General features: G+C 45.5%; 3 protein-coding genes across 3 annotated transcripts in view; 2 read left to right on the forward strand and 1 right to left on the reverse strand.

Moving 5' to 3' along the window:
• The window catches only part of T265_07855 (hypothetical protein), a gene marked incomplete at both ends in the record, with an annotated part of 21,125 nt that extends 15,638 nt beyond the window's left edge, over nt 1–5,487 (forward strand). Inside the window, 3 exons of the mRNA XM_009173495.1 lie at nt 2,171–2,346; nt 2,428–2,566; nt 4,479–5,487. Of these exons, the coding sequence (XP_009171759.1) occupies nt 2,171–2,346; nt 2,428–2,566; nt 4,479–5,054 (891 nt within the window). The remainder of the gene's footprint in view (nt 1–2,170; nt 2,347–2,427; nt 2,567–4,478) is intronic.
• Nucleotides 4,226–12,231, reverse strand: T265_07856 (hypothetical protein; the record flags this gene model as incomplete). The annotated part of the gene is made up of 6 exons (XM_009173496.1): nt 4,226–5,486; nt 7,146–7,273; nt 11,533–11,624; nt 11,672–11,838; nt 11,876–11,961; nt 12,001–12,231. The coding sequence occupies 6 exons, from the start codon at nt 12,229–12,231 to the stop codon at nt 5,150–5,152; spliced, it is 1,041 nt and encodes a 346-aa protein (XP_009171760.1).
• Nucleotides 12,232–15,807: 3,576 nt separating this feature from the next.
• T265_07857 (hypothetical protein) lies at nt 15,808–16,797 on the forward strand (the record flags this gene model as incomplete). The annotated part of the gene is made up of 1 exon (XM_009173497.1): nt 15,808–16,797. One exon carries the CDS (start codon nt 15,808–15,810, stop codon nt 16,795–16,797), a length of 990 nt encoding a protein of 329 aa, XP_009171761.1.
• Between the last annotated feature and the right edge of the window lie 4,338 nt (nt 16,798–21,135).

The following is a 21,135-nucleotide window of genomic DNA, read 5'->3' on the forward strand; positions in this document are numbered from 1 at the left end:
GTTTGTTGTATCCATATTGCAGTAAGCGAGGATGCAAGTGTTGTCTGTCTTGTAGACTGACATATCACAGGGTACCTGGATGTTGTGAGGATGACAAATCGAAACGACATCTTGATAAACAAAAGAGGTGCGCTAGTTGGTCACGCTAGTAAACAGATCGCGAGCGCTCCACACCAAGCTCACGGTTTCATCGGCCTCCAACAAGCAAGCAAAATCACCCCCATGAAAAACGCTGCTCTAGGATAGCCCCATTCGCAAAACAAAACAATGTGGGAAATCCCACTGACGAACCGATGATGAGCGAGTCTCATATTGCTGAAATTCTGTAAGCATATTCGTAGCATATTTATTTCACCAGAGACGACCTGCACTCCTTGGAAGAACCTCCGTTGCATGAATCGGAATACTGCTTTCTTCAACGGCTAAGGTTCTTTGAACAGGTGATCCGCGTAAGCGGTTTTCATTGCAATCAAGTTTTTTGTTGGCCATATTTTCGGATACTACATAGGCCGTGTTCATACCAGGCGTTCTAAAGAAATCCCTTGGATTAGCTCCATAATTTATGAAGGCACGCGAATCGTTGTAGTGAGACAAGTCCAATTCCACCTCGGCCGAGAATTCTTTTCGTTAGCGCTCTTTATCTGTATCCAATACGTTCAATATAAGAAGTTATGTTCTGGATGCGTGGATGTTAATTCCAGACTCTGGTTACCGCGGTTGGTCTGAACTTGGAAGAGGCTGTTGTCGAGGAAGTTAAACGACTAGCTGTATGAATTCCACCTAAGACACGGTAGAGGTCACACCTCTGAGAAAAGTGCTCCTAGTTTGAACTGCTAGTAAATCGTATATCTTGAAGAGACCATCCATCCATTTGAATCAGTTTTGAGGCAGTTTCGACCATAAGATAAGCTGCTTCTTATTTAATGGTTCAATTTGCGGCTATTTTCATGGTGTTCTCAAAAATGCATTGAACAATCGACATGTCCACGATACATCAATACTGTTTTTCTTGTACATGATTACCGATCTGAAACCGGTTCGTTCGCCGGACCATTTCGCCACGGAGCAAGAGGTCAATGGAACCTTTTGTTTTGCCGATTTTTCACCGAATCGGATACAGATCGGACAGTCTCATCATCTAGACCACCAGAAAACAACCTCATCTGGTTAGCAAACAGATTCACAGAAGCATCAGGTCTAAGCTGTTCATTTTGATGAGAATATATTCTTAGAACATCAAGACAAAGTCTGAAGTCGAGACAAGAATGGGACTATGGAGTCCTTCCTGAAGTAGTCCACTGACAAGCTGTTGAAAACCTTCCGACCCTGTGAGTGGTTTCCTTCAGGCAAATACACTGCGATATCTCCATATGGCGGTGCAGTATGTACCAATAGCCAAAAGTGGATGTTTGGAGTTGGATAAGGACCAAGGATTAAAAGTCCATCAGTTAAAAATGTTCCCGACATACGCCTCCAACCTGAGCGGACCGCAACAGCTTGGAGAAGCTATTGCATGAGTTTACTGCAACCAACAACGCCCGTACTAATGGATTGGTGATCGGTAACTAAGTTGAATGAGCATATCTACGGAAGATTTTGCGATCAGATCCGATCTGTGCAGACAGTGTGCGTCTACAGATCCAAACATGTCGAAACAGATACTGCATTCAGCCTCATGCAATGTTCGACTCCGTTACTGCCAGGAAAGTTGTGTTCTTAAAAACAGTCCCATAACGTATGAAAATTACTTAGACCCTCCAACTTAACCCCTATTAAAAAAAGCGGAGTCTCTATGCCGATTGGACGCTCAAACAACTAGTCACGAACTACTGACGATCCTACTCTTCGTCTGTGCCCTAGAAGCGATTCCAGTCAATAGCCAAAGGCTCACTGGACAGCCTGTATTCAAGGTCGAAAATAACCTTTAATTGACGCGAGGTTCCTTGTGCTTCTTGCACGCGCCTGTTCGTGACAGAAGTGCTTTCCCGTTTGATGATTTTTAGGTTGCTAAGATGGTGGACTCAAGACTGCAGTTAGTTGATGCTTCGTATTTTCCACTACGGCGTGTGTATGCGAGCCAGCGGTCTTTCGATGACGGGTGTAGGGTTCCGGAAGTAATACTTTCGTAGCACACCCGATAGCAATAACAGCCTTCTTACTTTGCCCTCAGGTACCCGGGAAGATCCGCGAGTATTTGGAAAGTGAACTTTCTGGGTCAAATTTGGGGGAGGGCAGACATCCACGAGTGATTAACTTGGTGATTGGAAACAACATGGTTGCACTGAATTCGGCTGCGAAGAGTGTGGAGACTGAGACATCAGCTTCAAACAGCGAATCACAAGGCAGGTGGGTCTTTTTTAGGAGAAATGCTTCCATCCAGGTGCTCATCGATCTCAATAATTCTGCGTCTTCCTACCAACACTCCAGGTACGTACTGCCAATCATTCTGACCAACGAATTCTGCGGCGATGCGACGGAAAATGGACGCCTGTTGGCTGAATTACTTTGGTATACGGCTCGCTACATACTGAAATTGCTCGAAAATGATTCTCATTCCCTACCAGTGGTGCCCAAAGCAAGTTACAAAATTTTGACCCGTTTTGTGATGAAAATGACTAATGCACGAACTGTTACCAAGTGGGGTCATTAAAACGGTTGGGTGAGAAGTGAGGTTCTTTTTTCTTGGTAGCAAATCATCTGATCAATCAATTTATCAGCTATAAACCGTGTGCCATAGGCACACTGGTTCGTGTCGATCACCGGAAAACGGGAAAGTGGAACATACAACCAAGTCTTGAAGGCCAATGCGTATTCAGTTTGTTGGGAAATCGGGTAGCTACGCATTGAAGGCAATAGCTTTGACGCACAAGCGCCACTGACTGCGCGATCGGGCCATTTCTGCCAATGTCACTAACCACTGGCGGTTTGCGTTGCGGGGTACCCATCCAGGGAGGCGGCAGTTGCACACCCGACTAAGTTTGCTGGTTAGTGTTTTCGTACTTTGTTGCCAGGTCATACACTCTTCACCTCTCGGTCATCTCCACACTGCATTGTGCGATGGATATCTGTATCAAACAAATGTAAAAACACGTGTTTATGTTTGATGGGTCAGTGAACCGTTTGTTCACAAGACGCCTTTTCACCCAATTCATTTAGTCGGGTGAACTAGGTGAGGCGAATTAATTGGATTTCGACCTTAATTGATGGAACTGTTTGACTGTGGCTCACTAGTGCCTGTGTTGGGGATGTTGCAATATTTTTTTAAACGAAACGGGACCAATCTGTGCAGAAATGGTCGTACGGTTGTTTCGTTTTTGGATAACTCATCGGCTGTGACGTACAAGCGTTACTGTTGGCACTCACACATCGCATGCATTAGGCACAAGCGATTTAGCAACCAATCACTTGCTACTAAGTGCACTCAACACTCATTTCACCTTGTCCAGCTTTCTCGTGAGCATAACGTTTTTGGGAGTAATACCAAGGCCACATGCAACAGCTAGTGTCCACTTCGATGACCAAATATATGATTTAGTGAGGGTGCTAATTCAGTTAGCCCATTGCATTAATGCATGTTCGTCAATCACTGGGGAAGCGCTACTGAGAGGATCCATCAGCCCAGAGCTGTTCATAGGGTTGTATTGCCCGGCAAAGGGAAAATGCCGAAAAAGCAGAGACAAGACTGTTCAGAGGGTCCATACCACATATATCTAGCTGCCCAACTGCACGCAGCCTACTTAGCCGGACTATGTCCAAAAATCTGACGAAGCATTTCCCGTAGAGCGTTGTGTTCGCGTTACGATTGCATTGATAGCCACTTTCTACAGTAAGTCACCAAATACCTTGCGAAAATAATGAAGGATTATGCAGCCTAATAGATCATCCCCAAAATGACAACACAGACCAGAGGTCGCAGAATATATGGTGATCTCCCCACGGAGACGTGAGGTTTAGCTATAGTTTACAACGGTGGTCCTGCGTTAGCCACAAACAGACGTTACTCTCTTCAAAACGGCCCAAATAACCACTTTCTTTGGTCAGTTGCTATCTCTCTGGAATAAGTCTCACGATTGTTCCAGTTGAAAATCTGAGGGATCAGTGTTGTGGAAGACGACGCCGCATAGCGTGTGACAACCAAACAATATGCGTATAAGATATGATTAAAATGTGTCCTCCCTCCCATACGTGACTCCCGGACTAGATCACATCATTGAAGAAGTGAATTATATTTGTTTCGCTCTCAGAATAACTCATGTGTATCGAGCGCTTATAATCGGAGTGATGGCTAACGTACCTTCCATGTTCACCATATTTGTGGAGTCCATAAGATCTGGGTAAAATCGTAATAATTGATAAACCATGAGTAAAACGTTCGAAGAAGCTGACCAGGTCAAGTTAGATCTATCGTCACGTGAAAACTGTATTGCTACACCCATCCCATTCGGATAGTCTTTTTATTTGGTTCGTTTTGCTTTCAGGAAGCCGGGAAAAGCGACGAAAAACTCCAAGACCTACTGGCTCAACTGACAAAAACGGCAACAAAATCCGGTAGCAACCTTGCACAGACCAGCTTTGTACTCAAGGCGTGTTTACAAGTTGCTTCGACCCTGGCTAAGGCGCCTAAGAACGCTTATGGTGGGATTGTCTTCCTCTTGGGAGGGGAAGCCACGGTTGTTGTTCCTCACAAGATCAACCCGAGCACTTCTGTAGGTGGACGATGCAGCCATTTGGCCTTGTCAGCGGCAATCAGATGGTTTGAATTGATGCAGGGTTCCGAGTTACCGACGTCCGTTGATATAGGACTTCTTGCCGGTGCCTCAGATGGCCTTGACGGGCCTGCTGCCTGTGGCGGTGGGATGTGGGTTAGTGCGTCCGACGCCATTTGTACGGAGAATACATACCACGAAGCAGAGGAAGAACTCCGTCGGTGCAATTCCTACGGTTTCTTCCGCAAAAATCACATTGGGACAATTCTCCCCGCTCGACTGACCAACACTAACGTGATGGATTTGTTGATCGGTGCTTCACTGGTTCAGAAATGCCATTTGCTATGAAAATTATTTGATATAATTTCTTTCCTTTCTGTTTTTATGATTTTGTACATTTGATTCGGTAGAATAACAACGAAAATCAATAAATATCACAAGAATCAGCTCTGAGTGGATTCATCTTCACTTTCTGTAGAGGTCAGTTCACCTTCCTCACATTCATCCATGCGTGGGTCAACCGGGTGCATTTTCACGGAGAAGGAAGTGGAATAACCGGTCGGATTTTCTTCATTGACCAAGCCGTGATTAGGCGCTTCGCTGTTATGCCCGGCCTTGAAATCCATCGCTTGCGGACTACCTTCATCCTCGAAATTTGCGGGGACTCGGGTTGTTGCTTCCACATCTTCGATTTCACTTATTTCCACGCTCACATCACTGAGAGTCACGGAGCTTGCGATGAGTTGCTTTTCTTTGGCTTGCTTTAGTTGTTTCCGTTTCCTGTGCAGATGAAAAGAAAGACAACAAACGAAGATGGGATGAGAGCATATCTAGGATGCATTCACACTGAAGGATCCACGAAATCAGTCTCGAATGACCAAGAATTGTGTAATGTGTAGGAGCCCTGCTTGTGAAAGCTGTCTTGGTTATCCCAAAGACTATTCCTTCCTATAAGGCACGCAGATAACAGAAACAGCAAGGGGAAAAGTAACGGACCACTGTTGGTTGGGGATCGTCCAATACATATTCTGATGACTATGGCTAAAAGGCGAAATAAGTTGGCTCTGAAAGAATGCCCCCCTGTCAGTACCTAACTGTCACGCTATCCGAAGGAAGCATGAGGAATGAGATACTGTCAAGTTGCCCAAGCTTAAACAGGGGTAGTCGAGATACCGAGGTCAGTAAGTTTACGCCTGAATCACTGAGCTATCTCGAGCTCTCAGGAATACCTCAGCAAGACTAGGGAGAGGGCCTAAGTCAGTTACCTAGCCCGAAGTTTCTTATTCGTTTGGATTATTCCCAAAATATGCGATTTCACTGCGTTCTTGTGATAAGTACTGTGATACAAGTGAAATAGGGAAAAGTCTTCGGCATTTAGGTGGGATTACAGACCGGTAAGGGAGGTGACTAAATGACGGTGTATAAAAAACCGGTGAGTACACAACTCATATTTCTGGCATCATCTATCGTCATTAAGTATCACTGGGAACTGTCGTGTGAAAAGTGATTTGGAGGTTCTGGATAACTAGATCAGCTGTAGGCGCCCATTACCAGTGAAACAAAGACTCCGTCCTTCGCCTTGATTACTAGGCTGAGATCGACAATAGCTCCGGGAGAATTTCCTCGAGATAGATCCCCTCTTCGGACTAAGTACCGAAAGATTGTGCAGAACATTAGTTCGAATATAGTAAACTAGCAGTGAAAATAGTGTTTCGGTGTTATCCTCAGTGGCTAGGCACGAATTTATTTGGAGGTTCTGGATAACTAGATCAGCTGTAGGCGCCCATTACCAGTGAAACAAAGACTCCGTCCTTCGCCTTGATTACTAGGCTGAGATCGACAATAGCTCCGGGAGAATTTCCTCGAGATAGATCCCCTCTTCGGACTAAGTACCGAAAGATTGTGCAGAACATTAGTTCGAATATAGTAAACTAGCAGTGAAAATAGTGTTTCGGTGTTATCCTCAGTGGCTAGAGCACGAATTTAGTGAAGGTCTGTGGTTCGACCTCTGCATCTCGACCTCCCCGGTCTAGGCTTGAGCAACCTGACAGTATACCAGCCACCGTGCTTCTTTCTAGTGGCATGGCAGTTAGGCATCGAAAGGGTGCTACGGCTAAGTGATTGTGCATTTGATGAACACGGGGTCTCTGACCAAGGAGCTACTCTTCCTCTGTACAGCCTGATGAAAAACCGACGCAGTTCATTTTGGGACAAAAAATTCTAATCGGAGCTGAACTCAACTACTGTTTTCCATTGAATTTGGCATAAAAAAATAGATTTGGTGAAGAGTTGATAGACGCGGGTGTCGGTGCAGTCCTCTCAGCAGCGTTTACACCATGCACACACATCCGAAATACCAAACGAATTTCAAGGAGAAACAAATCGCCTCTCCTGTCCCAGGAGTTACAAACCAAACCACGCAACATCAACAGTGCTTACCTTTTGATCCGGTCCTTTATCCTCCTACTCAATGCGAACATGGCCTTTTTCTCATCTTCCGTGACTTCATCCGATCTTTTTATGAGGTTCAGGAACACTCCACCTCGGGATCTTCGTTGTGATCCATCCTGAAGGTGTACAAAATCGAAAGTTTTAAAGCTAATTTGCAGACAAATGAAACAATGAAACCCATCAGGTTGTAGCACTGAGTGTGAAGATGGGGTAAGATAGTCCCCGTGCTCTAAGTTATCGTGACCTGGGACAGCGACTTATCCCCTATTAAAAATCGCCATCCGGCGTAGCACGAAATGACGTATTGCAAGAAAGTCCTCTGAAAGGACATCGGTGTAACTGTTTCGGAATAATGATTTCTTCCCTTGAACGACCATGTCGTCTGCCCCATCCACTCGTATCCTCTATACACACACTTTCGATGGAACCACAATGTCTCTCCGACAGAAAGTGATTGAAACGAGCCAAATAGGAAGTATGGAAGATCGGTTGCCTGCGAACGTTCCCAATAGCTCTTATAAAGGCGCATTCGGTTATTTTTCACTTTACCTATGATAAATACTTCAAATATTTAATAATCCTGCTGCATAGGCCGGATTAGTCTGCATATCTGAGTCATTATGGACAATTCGTCTAGGCGAATCCGAATAAGAACGACAAGAGGATTATATGTGATTTGCATGGCAAACCTTGAATCAAGGGGTCCAAACATAGACCACGAGCGAAAACGCATAAACGGGGATCGACTAGAGCCACCGATCTCTCACTGAACGAGTGCCCCGTCAACTGAGCTAGAGACTTAGCAGCCCCCCCCCCCAATTGGTAGATCACACGCGGCCATGCAAAATCTAGAGGTACTGGGGAAGACAGTTTTTCATCAAACTCCCACGAAAACTCGTAAACACGCTTATAAAGTTGCTTCATTCTCCTGAAGCGTGAAAACGTGGAATAAAACTGTGAGGAAGATGAGTTGTAATATAATGTACTCCTCTAAAAAGGAAAACACTCCCTATCTTCGTCTAGAGGAGGCACTTCTGATGGTTCAGGACTTGTTGTGAAGAAACCCCTCTAAAAGAAGCCATTTCGGGATTGGAAGAAGTATTTTCTGGTTCCCGAAGTGACTCTCCAAGGGGAAACACTACATCCAGCATTAGTCGCATATCACGGTAAACTTGATAGTGCCATAAGCACTTTCGAAATGCTCTTACTGACTAGACTGAACTTGGCTCCGCCAATCATTCAATCAAGAACAAAAAATTGAGTAACGCTCACAGAAGCATTCATCAGTTGTGGTTGAAACTGAAAGTGTTACGGTAGTGTATGCCATTAAAATGTAACGCACGAAAAATCGACATTTGTCGGTTCCGTTATGATACAGTGCGGCTACATGATAACTTATCCGAGGTTAGCTCGGTGACACAAACTATGATTGTTCACAATAATCCAGCTGACAGAATCTAACGATAAGTATACCGTTTTACCATGTTCGAATGAAGTATGCCTAAAATATCAGTGTGCGGTAGCACCGAATATTTGGAGCAGTCACTCTGGCCTAAACGAGATATCCCAAACTATATGAACAGCCGAACACAGCTAAAAAGTCAATCCGTAGGTCTCCAAACCGTGCGATACGGCCCGTATTGGTCACTCTTTCCAGAGCGGATTCCTTGGTATCCTCGACGGACGATAAAAACAGTCACAAAGAGTAAAGTTAACGAGGACACCGTCGGATTATAACGTGCTTAATTATACGAGCGCCCTCTTTATTCGACTTGTCAGGTGGACACAGAAGAATCAAACAAGCAAAATCAACAGTTTCAGGCTGGTTTGTACACAACCACACTCCGACCGTTTGCATGGCTGTCGAATTTTAATGAGGTAGGGGACTTCTGGTTTGACCACTTGTCAGCTTTTTCAGACATGTTTGGCTGGTGGTGTAAAGCTTATAGTTTGTTCGACCCGTCGATCCTCAGGGAGAACCTGACGAGGCTCATCTTTTAGACGAATGTTTTCGGTAAGACGTGATGTAGTGCCGGAAATTTTCTCTGGACTCGATAAACGCAGTGCTTTGCCTCAATCCGCACTGCAATTGCGTGACCTGTGCCCGAAAAACGCTTCCATTTAATCAATCTAGGCTGCACTACCGAACAAGCTGAGTAACCTCAAGTCAAGAGAAGTCACCCGATGTCGAAAGATGGTACAGCAACACCATTATTATCAGGGACAGCAACATCAGTAGTTGCACGGATGTCCCACTGCCATACAACCAAAAAGTTTAGTTAATTGTTTTCAAAGGAGTAAAAAATAAAACAGTGTATGAGGGAGGGGACCTGATGTTGACTTGTCGCATGCTTTCTGAGGTGCCTACACATCCAATCGCTAAATCGAACAACCTGGAATCTTGTGAGAAGTTCGTGTGCCATGCAGGTTGCATTACAATTAGGATGATTGACAAATCCGGTGGTTCGAAAGGGTCCGTCGATTAATATTTAACTAACAGCAATAGATGTATACTTCTCTCACTAATCCAAATGATTTTAAAAGGGTTAATTCTAGGGAACTACGAGTACAAGTGCCAAGATCCCATGCGGAAATGCAACTGGGTGGCATTACAAGGTAGCACATCTTAAAATGTTCAAGTGGAAATACTAAGAAAACCAAATTAAAATGTTCAAGTGGAAATACTAAGAAAAACAATATAATCACATCATCCTCATTGACAGCAGTGCTAAATACGGGTGCTTGACTGTCATAAAACGATTAAAAAGAATGCTCTAGTAAAGCATGGGGAACGCAAGGGTGCCTTCCTGAACAGGTACCTACGCATTAGGAACTGGTTTCTCTTAAACTTCAGTCGTCCCATACATGACGTCCCCAGAAAGGACGACTTGGGGAGACGCCCAATTTTTTCAGCGGTGGTGGTGTTTTCTGAGGATGCGCAACTCATAGAGACCTCACCGTACTTTCTGTATCGGGAGTCATATCTCGGTGTCCGGAAGGCAGTGAGTATCTGTTTTACCTGAAGTGAATGCGTGAGGTATACATTCAATAGGCATGACTGCTCAGTGGTGAACCTGCAAAACGTTCATCTGTCCAATAGAAAAAACCAGATCTCGCAAGGAAAAAACTACGAAACAGGATAACTTACTACAAATTAGCACTTTAACTCAATGTAGGCGATGACAAAGTACTCGATAAGTATCGAGTAGCAGTGTGTTGCTTTGATCTATATCCTTAATTTTGACTTAGGCTTCATGATAACTTTGATGTGAATCTAAATGCCTGCGTCCTCAATACTTGGGTAAGCCAATAAAGTTGATTTTGAAATAAAAATGCTACAACTCTGCCACTCGCCGTGCTGTTTGGGGAGTGATCCGCGAACAACAACGACCAAATGTGGACGGTGGTTTCCCACCGTGATCCTCAATGTGCCTAGTTGGAGACACAAGATATGGCTGTCAACCGATGTCAGTGGCGTTCTTGTTGTCAGTTTCTATCCAGATCGCCTGAATGAGTGTCTGCAGGCATAGACGCCTCAGAATGATTGTAATGGGCTAGCACTAAGTACCTTCCCCGTCCACCCTTACTCTTTTCTTTACAATAAGGCTTTCAAATAAATCACGGTTGTACGGCAGTGAAGCATCGAGGTTGAACGCTGATGTCATGCTGTCGATGATGATGGTGATGATTCACACAAGGTGGCCGCTTTGACGGGCGCTCGCCCTTTTAAGAATACTAATGCCGTGCAGTCGCCTGAGCTATCAAAGTTTGAGAAAATCCAACCACACTTCCTCGACTCATAATGCCATTTCGGAACTGATACTTGGTTTCCTGGGTCGTTATTCAACGCCAAAATTTTTGCTGTCCGTCGGTGAAAGCCGAAGCTGATATAAACATAATAACTGACGGTTTTGCAAACCTCCACTTCGGCCAGATGTCTTCATTCGCAAAGGACTGGTTTGAACAAACTCGAAGAGAACTCTGGTGTATCTGGCACTTCAATTGCTCTGTAAGCACATGCATGCAGTGTGGTTGGTCGACAACAACGACTTGAAACGAAATGAAGCGGTTCCACAAGTGTTTGAGGTCCATCAAGAGACTTTCCTCTAGAGTACAGCACTTCTCAGCAAACTGAACTCCTTGATTAACAGGCTAAGTTGCTGATCAAATTGTGGATGAAATAAGATACTGTATTCTTCTGCCTGTTTTCGTTTCGTTACAATGTGTTCAATATCTCTTATTCAGACCCTCTGAGTGCCCCTAAATTTTACCAAGTTTTAATGATAAGCCCAAAACCAGAGGCTCTTTATTTGTGTTCGCGATCAAAATACCGCATGTAAAAAAAGAATGGAGAGGAAACTGAGTATAAACTTACCGCATAATATATTCCACCGGCCTCTTCAACATCTTCTGTCAGAAAATAGAACTCCAAAGACCTCTGGACACCCAGAACATCAACAATTTGACCTGAAAGGAGTCAAACATGGGATTCATATATGGAAACTCAGAGTTACCTATCAGAACGTCATTAGGTTCATTCAACAATTCTACAAGCGCTGCCTTGACTGCATCCGACGGACTATCAAAATTTACGCTCACATGTTTTCTGGAAATTGAGGGATCCCAGCGCCTAGGAGGCAGCCGTCCGGAAAAGCGGTTTGCGGGTTTATCACAAGACAACCTGTGGAAAAGATCGAAAGCGCTGAAATCCATAATACCTAAATTCCCGTTCTATATTATTATCCACTTCATCGGTGTCTGACTGCACCAGATAGCTTTCAACACCTCTTGACGTATCCCGTTTCTATGAAAAATATACCAGGCTAAGTCAGGCGGTAGTTACCTCATGAAAGTTTGCACCTGATAGGGCCTCATCCAACGCGCATTCATTCAGAACGTTCAGCCAAACATGGTTTCTCGGTCGCTTTGAAGTTGCCTGGACCATCGTGACATCGCTGTTTGTGGCTGCTCTTTTCTGAGCGTGCGGAGGTTTCCTCTTCCAGAATATATCTTCCTCTCCGCCGTCTGAACCTTCATCTGAAGAATTGGGTAACGCCTGAGTGCGATACGACATGATGTTTGGTGCTAAAAGCGGGGATAGAACATGATGAGGAAGGGATCTCATCAGATTCCCAACGCCAAACGGTGAACACTGAGTGATAAGACATGCAGGTTGTCGACGGTCCTAGAGCTAGATCATAACAAATACCGGAGTGTCCACAAGCTAAAATATCCTGATAAGTTTTTTCAGAAAATGCAAGCAAGAGTACTACTGACCACCAACCAAGCGCAGGACGCGTCATGTTAGCTGGAGGGCGGATCGAACCAACAATAGTCATACTTTTCACCGACATGCCTATCTGACGTCGGTTGTTCGCATTCTGGGTTGCTTCATGCCGAACTTGATACCAGAATGAAAAAATCTCAATTAACAAATTTCGCCCTGTAAATGAGGGTAATCCATGCTGACAAACAGAGAGGCACAGGACAACTGTTTCATCCCTGACGAGAATCTTCAGATATGTGCATCTCATGAATCTCTAGAGATTCCAACCCGCAATTCCCCGCCAAGCGGTTGAAGCTTATACTGGTCAGATAGGAGTTGCCCATAAGTAGGGATTAATCTACACTGACAGGACACAACACCATCCACCCTTCAACCACGCAATTATATGCCATGCTTACGTGTTGAACGGCTTCTCAGATGGAGGGTACACGCAACCTGAGATGTTATCTATCCTGAGCAGATTGATTGTGGTTTGAGGAGCGTGTCGATGGCCAGTTGGAGCTGATAAGACAGGACAGTGCCGAAACCGATCAAAATTTGCTGTTACTTCCACAGGAGTGCTTGTTTATGTCCATAGGTTGCCACGGTCATCAAGGTAAGTCACAAAGCTCGCTTTCTCAGACCCCAACACTCAGTTGAACCGATCAGTCGGTCATTCCGGGAGAAAATTAGTACGGGGCCACTGCATTCGGCGACACTGTACTTGTTGCAACACAAGACCTTGATTGGTGGTCCGACGGCTCATTGCAGCAGTCAAACAAATCCCCTGGTGCTAAGTTTCCAGCTATGCCCAGTGCGATGTCATGAATATGTTCTCATTACGGTCCGCTGTTCGTCCACTGGCTCTCGCATTGTTAGCTTCAAAAGCTGCTGAGACATCGCCTGAAACTTCCTCATACTTGCTGATATTCAGCTTCAATCCTGCAACGGATTAATTGTACCATGGTGCGCACTTTTGCTCGTACCAAAGAACGGTCCATATTTCGGCCAACGCCACGCGTGACTTTTTCGAAAAGAATGCATTGAGGTGTAATTGTTGACCAGCTATAATCAATAAAATATCCGTACCTACTTCACGTGTCTTGCCACGATTGAACCGCATGTTGACAATGGACAACTGCAGAGCTGTACACACACAAAACAGACTGGCTATAGTCGTTCAAGTCGATCCAAGTTTCTGAAACTTGACCAACCCGATAACTGATGTCTCCAATCAAGAAGCGGTGACCGCTGACGACCATTGACTGAGCGACAACAACGGCTGTGAAGCCCGTTTCCTTCCTTTTTAAAATGAGATATTTTAACTGCACGGGCGCTGGTAGATGTTGTTTCGAGATGAATCCGAACTACCATCCTTCTTGGGTTGATGTAGGTGTGTTCACCAATGATCGCCGTGGGAAACTCCGTATTCCTCTAGATCCAACCTGATGCAGTCAACTTTTCGTAGCAGTCGAACTTCAACGCTAGAAGTTGCATCGAGGAGTCCTGTAGCCAAAGGTCGTGCGGTTCGATGTGACGGAAGAGAGAGCAGCAAAGTACTTCCTGGGAGTGGCCAGCATTATTATGTTTAATGGGACTATGATGCCCCTATCCCCTAGGAAAGGCGGGTTAGAAAAGATCGACCCTATACATCACACACTCCAATCGATCGGCAGTTGACCCTGGACGACAGCGAACTATATTGAGAAATCAATAAGGCAGTCTGCTTGACATAGGCCAGCACTAGGTCCCCTCCCTCACCCACTCTTTTACTCTTCTCTTCACTTTAGGGCTTTTAATACAGTTATATATATATATATAACTAAACGAAATTTATGGTTGTACGGCAGTGAAGCATCAGTGCCAACACTGATGTTGCTGTCATTGATGATGATGATGATGACTGTAAGATGGGTTGGGGGATGAGGGGGAAAGTAGGTGAGCTAAGAGCTGCAAGGGAAAATGATACTCCCTGGTTGCCCAGGCCGGAGAAGGCTTAGTTGAGGTACCCCAACTTGAGCCTTTGACTATAAAGTCTGACCCACAAGGCAGTGGGAGAATGTAGGGTTTTGTTCGGGGGCCCTGCCCCTAGCCTCAGACTCAAACGTCGGAACCGCCAGACAGCGGTTGTTAGGGTTTTCTTGAGGAATCTTTCCCAGAGCCAATGACTCAATAGACTGACCTACTTGGCTGTAGGAGGGCTGGCCTAGCCCGAGGGCGCAGGGAGTGGGATATTACTGTCTCACTCCTGATGCGGCTGCCCAAAGCAAGTGCCTTATAAGCAGCACCAGACAATTTAGTGTTAAAAGTATTCCGACTGTATTGAATAGTGCGCCGGTGAACACGGTCAACCATAAGGCGACCGGATTGTGCAGTTTATGGGGCCGACCTTTTCTAACCTTCCTCGGAGAAGGTAGTATCGCGGCCTCCGTAAATATGGACATGTTGGTCGCCTGGAAGGGACGACTTACTGCCTTCACACTCCTATCGCAGAGTACGGTACGACTATACCTCCATACCACCTCGTGATACGCTTACTCATAGTACGAGGATTCCCCGTTCTTCATCGGACCGCTCCCCGTTGGTCTTTCTGACATGGCTGAACCTTTGCAAACGGAGATCCTGCCAGATCACTGCAGTACAGAAGACCGACCACCAAGACAGGTTGACAGCTTTAGGTCGGGGTATCTTCGGCGAACCAGGCTGTAGTGGCTGGACCCGGTTCATAGCTGAATAATTGAACTAAACTGTTCCCTTAGACTGTCATTTGAGACATCTATCCAGAAAAAGCATCCAGACTCAGATCCCCGAGTTCTGTGTACTTTCAATCCTGTCTCGCGAGATACCGTAGTGTCGAAACGATGCCAGTTGAGTGTCGTAGCGACAGGTACTGTCCGCGGCTTAGATGTGATCCTGGCTCTACATATGTGCATACAGGCCTCAGAGCTAGCACGTTGCTCACTCACACACGGTAGACGCAGCCCCAGATACAACAACCTCTGCACACGCTCACCAGCTTAACGCACCACACCACTAGCACCGGCCGGTTCACGTAGGCCATGGTACACCGGGGACGGTGTTCTTCAAAAAGGAGGCCAGTGTAGTATACGTTGTCTGTTAGTTTGATTGATTCATATGTAAGTATTGGTGATGCACAACCATGCTTACTGGGCTCTGGCTCATGAGCTTTGTTTCTGTTTTCCATTCACAGAAATTGTCGTGAACACCTGCCTTCGGAGAATCACTGTCCCCTGGGGCTTCCATAGCGTGCATATTACATATCCCACCTCGAAGCGCGCGGTTCAAGTTGCGTGCTCGTGGTGTTGGTTCGCATTTTGATTTCGGATATAGCTCACTTTGATAGTCAGTTTGGGCTGCGTAGATATGGATACCATCTGTGATGTGTCATCCTTGTGCTCAAATTGTGATCTACCCGTTTCGGACTCCGACAAAGCTTTGAAATGTGATATTTGTGCAACTTGGGAGCACATAGAGTGTTCCCACATTCACTCATCCATCTATGCTGCTCTCTTGGCTCATCCCAGCGATAACTTATCATTTACGTGTACTAGATGCAAATCTATCTCCACATCACCTTTAAGGAAGAAACAGAAATCGAAGAAATCGAAGCGATATGCACCAGCGCCATCTAGCGACCTGCAAGACAGTCTTGTTCGGAACGTTCCAGATGTCAACTCTGTGGAACCTTCAGTAACTCTTAATGCCCCCATGAGGTCATCCGATTGTACTGATGAACAGAATACGCAATCACCTTGGTTATCAACGAAACGGAGACATCGTATGAAAACCCGGCCGCCAGCTCATGACCATGAGGTCGTTGAAAGTTTACCTGTCAGCTCCGCAAGCGCGATCCAACCAACTGTTTCAGGAAACCGAGAAACACTCAAGTTTCCACGCGATCATTGTTTGATGCTGTTTGGATCGAAAGAATCTGGTGAAGAAGGCGCACAGGCTAGATACAACCATGATCTGAATCTGCTCCAGGGACTTGTTGATAAACTAGCCGATGCTGATGAACCAGGAATTCGAGTTCGACGAATTTTACGATTAGGAAAACGAGTTGCGGGCATCCACCGACCGCTAAAAATTGTATTCGAAAATGCAGACGCTCCCAAGCACTTACTTTCTCGCGCATGGAGACTTAAAGGTATGGATATTTACATCAGACCAGATATGGATCCATCTCAGCGAGCTCAGCTCAAAGCCGCTGTCGTGGAACTTCGAAGGCGCACTCTTGAAGGTGAAAATGATCTACGTATCGTAAATTTTCGAATAGTCAAATGGCGTGCATTCATAAACCGCCCGGTCACCTTAACAGCGCGCAGCCAGAGTCATTCGCTGGCTTGCGTGTAGCTTTTATGAACGTACGCAGCCTTTTATCGAAACAAGATGATCTGCGGCAGTGGGTTTCTGATGTAAATCCTGACATTCTTGGTGTTGCAGAAACCTGGTTGGATTTGACTGTCCTCGATCAAGAGATAAAACTCCCTGGCTATGAGCATTTTCGTTGCGATCGTCAGCAGCGGCTTCATGGTGGGGTGCTCCTCTATGTGAAGTCGGACATACGTTGCCGGTTACAAAACACTTATTTGAGTAATGATTGTTACTGTGAACAAATTTGGTGCGAAATCATCACGACCAAAGGCAATTTTCACGTGGGAGTGCTTTACAGAAGTCCAGCTAATATCTCTTCCGACTGGATTACACGAGCTAAGAATAATCTATGCGCCCGAAACGTGCTACTTATGGGTGACTTCAATTTTCCCCATGTAAATTGGTCCAGCTATACGGCCCTCCCTGGTTGTACCGACTTGGAAACCACATTTCTCAATACGGTGCTAGAAATGGGATTGATACAGCATGTGCATCAACCGACGCGGTCTCTGCCTTATCAGATTCCTTCCTGCCTAGATTTACTATTTACTCAAGCCGAGCAAAGATTGGATTATTTATCAGTTTCTGAACCACTGGGCACTAGTGATCATATGACATTGTTTGCATATCTTAGGCTTCCACATCATCGCACTCCACCGCGATTACCCCAGAGAAATGTTTGGAAAACAGACTTTGATGCTTTATTAATTGCGGCAAATTCGATGGATTGGACACTACCAACAGAAGGATCCGTTGATACATGTTGGCTTTCTCTTAAAGACAAAATATCATGGCTATGCGAACTATATACGCCTGTTCGACATTGCAAATCAAATCGATGTCGCCCACCCTGGTTCGATCGCGAGCTTGTAACGTTGACCAAACGCCGCCGAAAACTGTGGAACCGTTATAGACAGTCTCGTGATCCCGTGGATTATGCAACTTATAAGCAGCAGCGAAATTCATGCAATTTTACGAAATTGAGAAAACGCCAAGCTTATGAAAACTCTCTCGCCGAATCGGCCAAAACAACGCCCAAAAGGATTTTTGCTTATGTCAACAGAAATCTCAAATCCTCTGATGAGCTACCGTACATACAAGATCAAGATGGCAATACCATCACCTCAGACTCCGCGAGGGCCACTGAGTTTGCCTGCCACTTTTCTTCTGTATATGCCACAAACCCCTCAAGAGACAGTCTTACTGGTTCCTGCGCGGTTAGATTGGATTCGTTGGTGTGTTGCACCGAAAAGGTGTGTTCTCTGCTTCTGTCGCTCAATACGGCAAAGTCCGCCGGTCCTGATGACCTCCATCCCGTAATTTTGAAGACATTAGCACCAGTCATTGCACCTGCAGTCACGACTCTATACAATAAATCCCTTGCAGAAGGCGTGTTGCCTCAGGAATGGAAAGATTCAGTTGTTCGGCCGTTCCCCAAAGGCGGAGATCTTTCTCGAGTCACAAATTACCGTCCAATCTGCCTTACTCCCATACTCGCTAAGGTTCTGGAAAAGATCGTGAAGCAGGCTCTGTTGCATATGCTGGATGAATTTCAAATTCTTACGCCGGCACAACACGGTTTTCTTCGCGGCCGTTCTTGTGTGACCAACATGCTCACTGCTCGTCATCACTGGTTAGCCGCTGTTGACGCTGGGCATGCTGTTGATGTTATATTCGTGGACTTTAGTAAGGCGTTCGATAGGGTAGACCACACTGAACTGATAAAAAAACTGCAGGGCTACGGCATAGGAGGGGATTTACTTCGTTGGCTCAAATCGTTCCTGCATGACCGACGCTGGAAGGTGAGAGTAAACGACCACTGTACAGACTGGTATACGTCACCTAGTGGCGTACCTCAGGGAACGGTTTTGGGTCCAGTTCTGTTTCTACTACATGTGAATGATCTACCAGGGGTCCTACAGTCGGCAAGTCTGTTATTCGCTGATGATCTTAAGATATGGAAACCTATTGAGTGTGACGAAGACCGAGTGGCTCTTCAGCATGACTTAGAACGTCTGGTGGCGTGGTCCTCTGAAAGGAGGCTTCCGATCAACCCGGCCAAATCAGAATATATATGCCTGGGAAAGCCAACTTCAGATCGTGTATATCATCTAAATGGCCAAAAATTGAAATCGGTCTCATCAATCCGAGACTTGGGCGTTCAAATCCGTTATGATTTAAAGTCGAAGGACCACACGAGCGCTGTGTATAAGAAGTCTCTTCGCATTTTGTGGGCATTGAAGCGAAGTTTTTCGATGTGGACGGAAGAGTTAGTTTTAAAACTGTATCCCACCATGATCCGGCCTATATTGGAATACGGTGCACCAGCTTTCTCCCCACTTACGAAAGCCGAAGCCCGAAAGCTCGAACGTGTCCAACACCTCGTTACAAAGATGGTTCCCAGTCTGCGGAGTCTTTCTTATTCTGAGAGATGCAGCAAACTGAAATTGTTCACACTTGAATACAGACGTCTCCGGATTGATCTCATCTATGTTTTCCGTGTTTTGTGCCTAAACCATTTTCCGCAGTTGATGTTCTTGTTTGACATTCCAACAACCAACATCACCCGAGGACATCGATTTAAACTTACTGTCACACGCATGGACAATGTGCCTCATGGGTACAGTTTCTCTCGCCGCGTTGTGTCATTTTGGAATCGTTTACCGGCAAATGTCGTTCAGTCAGAAACAGTTCAAATTTTCAAACGTAATTTAGATGAACATTTATCTGATCTATGCTTCTGTGAGGATATCTCCTCCGCTCTGGTCCCGAAAGTCAGCTACTCCACTAGCGGACCAAGGGCGTATATGGAATGATATTCGCATTTTCTCTCTCGATGGAGTGTACACAGAATTTTTTCTTTTGCTCCAAATATATGATTCTGATTCTGATTCTGATTCTGATATAGCCCCGATTCGGTGGGAGGGACCTGTTGAGCAGCGACCACTATTTTTAACCACTAGGAGGTCGCGTACATTGGCAGTTTTTAGGATATTTTCTACTAGCAGAGCATTTCAATACACATGCAAGACACCTTGGTTTACAGGAGGCACGCCTTGGGGGTATTTGGTTTGGACGCAAAACGCAAGGCCATTTATGAATCCTTCCAGAGCTATTAAAAAAACATCATGTTTCTGAAAATATGCACAGAAGGTTAGGACAATGAAGCTATGGGGCGAATTCCTGGGAGTGAGCCTTCACCAGGGGACCGCCATTCCAGAAGCTTGGTCATGCCTCAGCATGCCACTGAGGGGGATCGTCCTACTCTCAGACTCTAGGGCTTCCGCGACCTTCATATTAAACCAATCAGATATTTAGAGTTCAAAGGTAGAGTATCGCCTATTTTCCTGGCCGACTGTTTCTCCCATAATACTATCGAGATCACGGATGGTACTGCTACACTCAGTGAGATACTTGCAACCATCTAGGGGTACTATACAGGAAGCTCTGGATTTAGATTCAGTGAGCACAGATAGGTCCCATCAGGGAAAAACGAAACCGATGGTTCTGAGTCTGACCCTTAATTCATAAAATCCACAAAACAGCACTGCGGTCTTCTGTTTGTTGCTGTTGATGGCGGACTCATCCAGGCTGCTTCACTCATCTGGCAACTCCACAAACAACAGATGGCATAAAGCGTACCTTCCTTCTGTCTAAAAAGTTCTTTAAAATGGCATAGGACAGCCTGAGGATACTCTGCGATACCCGCGGCTTACATCGACATGCAAAACTGTAGCCGCCCCCGTCATATTGAGGTTGTACCGCACCAAAGCTCACCTCGTCAACCAAACAAAACACACACTCACCTACCGCCCCCAGGAGTGGGTACACACAAAAAATGAATGATGTATACGCTATGAAATTCCTAAACCCCCACTACCAGCATATAGGGCTAGCGCCCTAAGAGCTTTCTCTCCATGCACCGCCCGTTGACTGAAGTTGAAGGTGGTGCTTCTGGGGGTGTGGATTATTACTTTGCATTCACTTTCCCTCCTAGATCATGGTAGTGTCCCTCTCACGTAATCACCCCCAGAAAATCTAGTCAATCTTCCCGGAAGTTCTATCCCCATCAGTCCTTACGTTTGATTTCCCTCACTTCGTTACATCTCTGTGTACCTACGGTGATTTTTCTGTCTTCAGCACCATAAGGGCCTATCTTGGCAGGCTTAGTCAGTCATTGATAGTCAGGCTACTAAATGCACATCCACATCCATCCACCCTATATGCGATAAACGCTCAGTTTTTTCGCTATTTTCGGACTAAATCCTCCCTGATTCTTCCTAAAATTCATCAGGCCTTACTGATCTCATCCCGTTC

The sequence above is a fragment of the Opisthorchis viverrini genome (assembly GCF_000715545.1).
Source record: "Opisthorchis viverrini unplaced genomic scaffold opera_v5_190, whole genome shotgun sequence".
NCBI classification, from domain to species: Eukaryota; Metazoa; Platyhelminthes; class Trematoda; order Opisthorchiida; family Opisthorchiidae; genus Opisthorchis; species Opisthorchis viverrini.